Raw genomic sequence first — 8,740 nt, forward strand, 5'->3', positions numbered from 1 at the left:
GAGATGAAAAGATCCGCCATATCCATGAGCCAGAATCGACAGACCATTTGGGCACCAATGGCCACCGTAGAAACCAAGAGCACAGTGACTTAGCTCTCCAACACATACAACGTTCACCCACACACCCGTGTTCTTCTCAGGTCGCCATATCATCATCGTTTTGTCCATTGAAGCTGATAAAATGCTCAGCGGTTGGTGGTTAACTAACCTCCCATCAATGGAACTGATAACTGGAGGTTCCCATTCCACAGAATAGACCCAATCTTCATGTCCAATGAGAACAGATTCGACAGAAATCTGATATGTGGATGTCCCTGAGACAAAAACTGGGCCTTCAATGTAAGAAGCTAGAGTGATTTCTCTTTGCCACGAGCCAACATCACCAACTAACACGAGTTTCCAGATCCGAATGACTTTGTCCTGGGAAGAACTCACAAGCATAATATAATCTGTGGTTTCTTCTGTTATGTGTAACGGTAATGAGAAGTCCAAACTCCGAATCCAGTCCGTGTGGCCTTTAAGCTCACAAACAGAAGTAAACTGAAAAAGGATGAAACCAAAAAACTCTCACAACTGTTTTCTTTTTTTGAGAATATATTGCCAGAAAAGTGAATCGGTAAGCACCTTTCCTGTTCTTTCTCCACAGTAAAGTTTGATTTTATTGTCCAATCCACCCAACGCGAGAGCAAATCGACCAGGATTTTGAGGCAATTCCGCTAATGCAAGCGTTACAATTGCTTTAGTGTCAACACAGATGGAGTCCAGACACACCACTTTACATTCCTCTGCAACAGATAACACAGAGACCAAAAAAGAATTCGATTTAGATACTGCTTAGAAGACATGCTTGACTTCGTTTAACTGGTAATATACTGCAGGAGCGTTAATGCTTACCACTAGACTGAGCCGGAAAAGAAACATCCCAGAGATTCACAACTCCATCAGAAGAAGCAGAAGCAAACATTGCATCGTTTTCAGAAACCATATAAGCGGTGATGCAAGTTACACCTTTCTTATGAGATAGTGGTAGTTGTAGTACATGTCTCCACTGTTGCTAAACAAATCAGAAAACATACTAGGGATCAGAGCGAATACAAAATCTGTAGAGAAACTCAGATCAGATTGAGGGAATTTTACATTGTTATGAAGAGTAGATAGTTCCCAGAGGATGATGATACCATCTGAATCACCGGAGAGCAGATAATGCCGGTCCAAATTCTTGGCTGCCAACAATCACAGAACGTTAACCATCTAATGTTTTCTCTTAAAATCCAAAAGTTGTAGAAAAGTATAACCTTTCACAGCAACTAAACCACCAAACCGTTGATACAGACTATTAATAGAAATTTGAATGCCTATGTCTTCTCAATTATCTAATAATGATAGCTATAACTCACAAATTGTTCAGTCTAAGTTCTCTTATCTGATAGAACATCAAAAAAACTCTTCCTTTGCAATGCAATACCTATGGTACGATTCAACATACTAAGAACCCTAAATCAAGAACAAAAAAAGTTCCTCGTACACCAGAAGAAGCAAAAGGAAGTACCTTTAAAAGCAAACTTGGAACTGGGCAACCAATGGGTGCAATTCACAGCAGCTTTATGACCTGGAAGCGTAGTAAGAATCTGAGCAGTCTGCACAAAAACATCAAAACAAGTTAAAGAAAAAATCATATCTTGCTTTTGAAAGAATAAAAAAGGAGGATTTTGATCGTAGAAAGAAACAGACCTTAGGGCAGAAAACAGCAACAGCGTTTTGGGCACCAAAGGAGACGAGACCAGAAGCTCCCCAAGAGACGTTATTGACGACTCTGTTGCATCCTGCTCCTATGAACACTCTCTTCGCTTCGACTTTGGTGTTTTCTGACATCTTTTTATCAAGAGGAGACGTTTTGATTGAAGATAAGTAGGAATTACGAAGTTTCTCTTCTTCGTTCCTGCTGGTCGTAACCAGTTAATATCTAGCCGCCGCCGCCGGGAAATCTCGCCGGGAATCTGTAATGCTCAAAGTATCAGGGAAAAGCGGAGCACTAAATGGGCCGACATGTTTTATTGGAACAATTGGGCCCAAATTATCCTATTGATTTATGTTTTAAGGTCTGATTTAATTTCCAAATCTGATTATAAATTCACTGAATAAACTTGATTATCTAACAGAGAAAGGAAACAAGCATATGACAAGTTGGGCCAACATAATTTTGGACTTAATTCAATAGTAGAATAAGATAATCATTTTTTAAAATCTTTTGTAAACGATTTCACCTGCGGTACACCGCAAAACTAAATATACATTATTGTATTTTAAATAATAATTTTTAATTTATTTAATTTTCAAATTCTCAATTAATTAACTTTTGTCTAATTAATTTAGAATTTTGTTTAGAATTTTTTTCTTCTTCTTACGTTTTATAAAGTTTATAACTTAATTACAATAAATTTGTTATTAGATAGAATATAAAATTCTAGATTTGTTTTGTTCTATAAAATTAAAAAGAGGTATATACCTATATAGTATGTTAGTATATATTTTTTGTGTATTTAGTTTTATTTTTATTTTGGAATATTAAGAATGTGTTATAGTATGTGTAATATTTTGTAGTTCATATACTAAATAATTTATAAGTTAATTTTCAAAACTATGATTACAAATATATAGTATAGATGAGATAAACTAATATTTTTAGTGTTGATTCTATAGTACAAACCCGTCATGCTAGGCGGATCAGGCAACATATTCAAAGATTTTTAATCCGCAAAAACTCATCATACAAGACCCGTGAAAGTAAAAATTAGTTTTAAATACGTTGAGATCAATACGTTGAGATCAAAAATCTCGGCCACGGATCCTCCTCCAAGATCGAAAATCAATTTGTTTATTGATTAGACCGATTGTTTAGGAAATTTGTCTATGGGAAAAATATTGTTTTGTAAAATCGGAAACTTAATATTAATTAAATTAATTATAAACTTAATACATAATGTTAAAAAAAAAATTCCGATTGTTTTGGAAATTATTTAGGATGAAAAATCTTGTTTTCAAAAATAGAAACTTAATATTAATTAATTAAATGAAAAATAAATTAATAATTAATGTCAATGTCATGCTTGTAAATAGGTATGAATTTCAGAATTTATTTCAGAAATGTCTCCAAAATTGTATATATAGATAGATAGTCTCATAAATATTATAAATTAATAATTATATAAAAATATAAAAATATATGTATAGATATACACACTCATTTTTGTTAAAGTTCATTTCTAATAATTTTTACTTTATTGAAAACTTCTAATGTTCTCTTCAAGACATGATAAATTGTTATTGTCCTTGTAAATGATTAAAACAAATATTAGTTTTATCAAGGACATGAAATTGTTTGGGGCGCAAAAAAAGTTGAACAATGTTGTAATTCACTGGAAGCTGAAGCAAAAGCATTATTATTAGCTCTACAACAATCATTGCAACAAGGATATAATTCGGTAATTTTTGAGGGTGGCAACGAATCTTTATGTAAACTGATCGATGGTACCTTAAAGAATGATTATCTGTCGAATCTATGGCAGGATATAGAGTTTTGGGCATCAAAAATTCAGGTCGATCTGTTTTAAATTTATAAAACGTGACCAAAACCATGTAGCCCATACTTTAGCGAAATTTGGTTGTAGAGATCAAGAGTCCTATATTGAGTCTGTAATGGTACCAAAATGGTTACATGAACCCCTTTGTAATGACATGTTATAAACCAATAAAAGTCTTCTCTGAGTTAAAAAAAAAAAAAAATAACAAACAAATATTAATTATAACTTATAACGATTAAATTTATTTTTTAAATATTTTTTGAACGATTACCAAATTAAGAAAAAAAATTCTATTATCGGTAAATCAATACCTCTATCAGTTAATAAATTTTCACGATACCACATTATTAATTCAAAGAAGTTTTACTGTACTAGCACAAAAATTTGAATTAATAGAATAAGTGAAAGCTTCTTCCAACTTCACCTATATGTGACACTCTTCAAAGATGACCACACATGATCCTGCGGGAGCTCATAGTTATTCTTTCAAATATCTCGTATACATGAAGTTTTATATTACCATGTCGGATCAGAAAATTTATGTTTGAAATATGCCTATGTGACTAAGTGACTTATATGTAACGAGTTATTCATCAATTCCGCTGCATATTTCGTTTTATTTAAACTCTATTTTAAGCAAATCAAGGCCAGATGAAAGTCACTACAAAAAAAATTATTAGTTTTGTCAACGAACGTATGAAATCTGAAAAGAGTAAGTATACTTTCTAAAATTTCGTATGAAACGCTCAAAGCTATGGTATCATCCAATATTTAAGAGAAATCTGCAAAGATATACTTCAGTCAGAAGAGGTACAATTTCATAAACGATATGTTCGTCGAAAGTATTTAATGATCAAAATTATATTCTTATCTTTTAGAATACATCATGGTTAGTAAAAAAATTCGATTGGAAAAGAAAACAAGAGAAAGGCTCAGAGATGCGACATGGATATTCGAGATCAAGGCCAATATGTCCATTGTTGGAGTTATGTCATGTATGACATGGTAAAAAATATTCTAGGAAATTGTATGGTTGGGAAGACAAATGCATATACCTTGTACTTATTGTATACAAGGTATCCTTGTCGAATTGATTCGAATGAGTATATAATGGACCTCTCAAAAATCTTGGTGAAAATGAGGTGGTCATCATTGTTATGAGTGTGATATGGTAAGTGGTATGATGGCTTATATTCAGAAAGATGCATTAATAAAATAAAAAATGGGACATGAAACCATCTCCAACGCTTAAGTTGTAAACAAGTTTTTAGCATTATTTTAACTATAAAAAGCACAAATTCTTAAGCTAAGAACTTTGTTAAGATTGAAGAAAATATATGTAGGGATAGACGCCTTTTTTTAAAAGAAGAGGAAATTAAATGGCAAATCATTGAGGAGGCATTAGTTTGTTGTATCGCATCACATCCAATTGGTGCTAAATTGTTGGGGTTTGATGATTGGTTTGAGAATGACTTTTATCACATACCTTGAACAAAAGGAAACTAAGTTACTAGAGCTACACGGCGTATTAATGATTGATTGTTTAGAAGTTAAAGGCAAACCGGTTGTTCTCTCGAAAACTAGTAGTGGAAAGAATGTTGGTATGAAAGGTTATGAATGGTACATCATTGTCTTTGTAGAAGTGATGTCAATGATAGCCGGTAAGAAAACAAAAATAAAGAAAATAGCGGTCCTTGTAATTGTCACGTCAAGCCACAATTCATGCTCTTTGAATTTTACTCTAACGACATGGGCTACAAAGAACCAAGGTTTGACAAAGAGGATAGGAAAAAAAAATAAGTGAACAAATAATCGAAACTCGTATTAATTTATTTTATTGAAATATTCCTTTTAATTAACTATGATTTAATCTTTGGTACATCGTGTGGTAAAATTTAATTTATTGTTTTATGTATGTTTAAATTTTTAAAAAGTATGTTTTTGTTTTTTGAACGTTTATTATAAGTAACATAGTTGAAAGTTATAAATATCATTGATAGGTTGTTGTATTTTTTTTAATAATTTTAATGCTATACAATTATTTCCTAACCAAAAAATGTTATACAATTATTTATCGTATAAGATGTATTATTGTATGTTGTGGTTTTGTCATATTTTCAATCTCTAAATCGTTAGTTAGTTTATAATATGTTAGTCCTCTTATCTTATACTCGAATTTGTAGATTCCATATATTGAAGAAAATTTAGTTATTCTACATGTAATCAAAATATTAGATTGGTAATCTATGATTTAAGTATTTAACTATAATACCTTTTCAAGAATTATTAATTTTCTAGAACATGGTTAATTTACGTATCAATATCCAAAAAAAAAAAAGATTGATTACAGAGCCTAGATTTTAAATTTCACTAACCTGATTTCTTTTATGATCCAGTGCAATTTTGGTTTTACAGGAACAGAACAAGTCTTGGGTGGAAGATAATAGTTTATGGCTCCATGAGTCCTGAGTGCATGTTAGGCTTTTGCAAATCAATAATTTTTTCTTAATGTATTTTTCCTCTTTACTTTAAGAGAACCAATACTTGGAGTCCACTTTGACTTTGGGTTTGCAGTATGTCTTAGAAGAACTTAATGTAGTATCTCTTACGGTCTTATCCCATGCAATCATACTCTCAAGTATGCGTCTCTAAAAGCAGAATCAGATTTCAAGTTGGTTAATTAAGTTTTCTTTCTGCGTTTTGTTTTCAACCCTTGTGCTTAAAGCCTTTCCAAAGGAAAAGCAGAATACATTTTGACTTGTTCATTCCTTTAGTGTATTAGGAAAACGACTTGGAAAGTCAATGGGGCTTGTTGCAAAGGAAGTTAAAGAAATGTCTTAGGAAAGTCAATGGGGCTTGTTGCAAAGGAAGTTAAAGAAATGTCTTAGGAAAGTCAATGGGGCTTGTTGCAAAGGAAGTTAAAGAAATGTCTTAGGAAAGTCAATGGGGCTTGTTGCAAAGGAAGTTAAAGAAATGTCTTAGCAAGATATATGAAGCTACTATTTCTGTACACTCTCTGGGCTTATATTGGGCCTGTTTATTTCCCAACACAAACTGAAATGGGTGTTGACTTAAAGATAAAATGACATAAATCAAATTGTTGAATGAGAATATTTGTGTGTGTTTTTGCTTCTAAAAAGAGCAATAAAATTTTGAAATGGCAAGAGTAGGAAGGAAACGAAAAGAATAGTGTGGCAGGAAACATAATGATGGGAATGGAATCATACAAAAAGTCATGCCGATACCAATAAGGCATTTGTTGTTGTTGTTGTCACGTGAAAGATTCTTATAGAGAGAATAGTAATCGTTATATTTTGGTATTATTCCATTTTTTTCACATAGCTCTTTCGACAAAAAAATCCAAATGTATACGTATTGTAGTTACTACGATATTACAGTAATACAATATGAAAACTACTGGAACATTTTTATTGGTTAAAACAAAAAAGGGTGAACAAAAGAATTCATCCGTAGAAGTAAACCCAAATATTGCTCCTACAGTATATAACATTTTTTATTAAAGATATATAATTAAAATTTATCACTTAACAAAATTATGTAGTATTTGTCTAAACTATAGGGGAACATCAAAATCATTAAAAAAATCTCGAAATTAATTTACTGACGAACATATCAAAAGGGTAAAAGTAAACATTTGAATTAAAATAATATTAATATTTAATGTATTAAATGATAATATATAAATTTAAAATAATATATCACACATTTTTATGGCAAAAGAAAATGATTTGATACGAATTAAATTACAAGATTAAAACTGTAAAAATATGTTTAGTGTACTGAAGTTAGATGTCTATGTAGAAAATAACATGTTATAAAAAGTTAACCGTGCGTTATGTTATGTAACAAATAAATGAAACGACAAAATCATACAAAATAGTCAGAATCAATTATGTTCTGTGAACAATGAAATATGTTTAGGTATGATTTTAAAATACCACGTTTTTCTATCGCAGAAAAACGTATAGCAATTTTTAAAAAATATATCAAGGATGGATTCAACTTATTAATTCAAATAAGAGTAAATACTATCACTAATTTGATAAGAATAGTGTTTTGTCATCTACATCAAGAATTTAGTTTGACCATATACGAAACATAAGTGGCCTACGAATGAAAATATTAATTTCTAAGCGAATTAAGTATAATCCTAAATAAATAAAAAAGGAGAATACAAATTAAGTAGATAGATTCTTTGACCGCGACTATCAGACAAAACCAGTGGAGATGAGAGAAATCGATGTGGATCCAACGCAATTTGGTCCATACTATACTTCAAATATTTGAGAGACTGGTTTATATATCATGACATCGAATTCGATACAAGTGTAGCATATGTTTAGACTTTAGACCATTGGTTTATGCCCAAGATTCTTTATTATATGGGTAAATGTCACGAAAACCACTTTTGGTGTGAGTTCTGTCACAAAAACCCACTTTCCACTCATGGTATATTTTTTCAAGTTTTTTGTTTATGTGTCCACTTTCCTTTTACATTTTTGCCCTTACTAACAACTTACCTCTCTTTCTCTCCTTCTTTTCTCTCTTTTTCTCTTTTTTTTGTTGTTAACACTTTAACAAAGTAAAATATATTTATTTGTTATCATAAAACAAATTTTCTATTTATTTATATAAAATATGTTATGATTATATATTTTCTACATTTTAAGATACATATTGCTATATTTTTTATGAATTTTTAGATTATACAGTATCCATCAGTCGTTGAACATTTGTTCAATTATAAGTGGATAATCAATTGCAGTATTGTTAATAGATAGTTACTTGTGTTTATTCATACAAAATATACATACATAAATTTGGTTAGATCTTTATCCATAGCATATTATCCATAACACAACATAGACCAAATAAGTACAAAACCCTTTAATTCTAAATTTTAAATCCTAGAACATAAACCCTTGAACCTAAAACCAAAACTATTCACTTTAAAAAAAAAAACAAAGTTTAGTGGATAGAAAAACTGTGGATAGGTCTCCATAGATTTACAAAGCATATCTAGACATTAAGATGAAGAATAGCAGTTGAATGGTGGCTATGGATGTGATCATGTGGATATTTTTTTGTGGATACCAATGTAGACAGACCAAAGAATCATCATACAACATCCACACAAT

The 8,740-nt window shown here is 31.0% G+C and overlaps 1 protein-coding gene across 2 annotated transcripts in view; it reads right to left on the minus strand.

Annotated features, from left to right (window-relative positions):
* Nucleotides 1-2,024, minus strand: part of LOC104777867 (elongator complex protein 2-like) — a 4,496-nt gene extending 2,472 nt beyond the window's left edge. The window contains exons 1-6 of one of the 2 annotated variants that reach the window (XM_010502196.2): nucleotides 1,732-2,024; nucleotides 1,550-1,637; nucleotides 1,138-1,223; nucleotides 895-1,048; nucleotides 625-785; nucleotides 209-540 (exon numbers count right to left, since the gene is read on the minus strand). In XM_010502196.2, the coding sequence (XP_010500498.1) occupies nucleotides 209-540; nucleotides 625-785; nucleotides 895-1,048; nucleotides 1,138-1,223; nucleotides 1,550-1,637; nucleotides 1,732-1,872 (962 nt within the window). In that variant the 5' untranslated portion in view covers nucleotides 1,873-2,024. Of the gene's footprint in view, nucleotides 1-208; nucleotides 541-624; nucleotides 786-894; nucleotides 1,055-1,137; nucleotides 1,224-1,549; nucleotides 1,638-1,731 lie in introns of both variants that reach the window. The other variant, XM_010502195.2, reaches the window with a different exon arrangement.

The sequence above is a fragment of the Camelina sativa genome, chromosome 3 (genome assembly GCF_000633955.1).
Source record: "Camelina sativa cultivar DH55 chromosome 3, Cs, whole genome shotgun sequence".
In the NCBI taxonomy this organism is placed as follows: domain Eukaryota; kingdom Viridiplantae; phylum Streptophyta; class Magnoliopsida; order Brassicales; family Brassicaceae; genus Camelina; species Camelina sativa.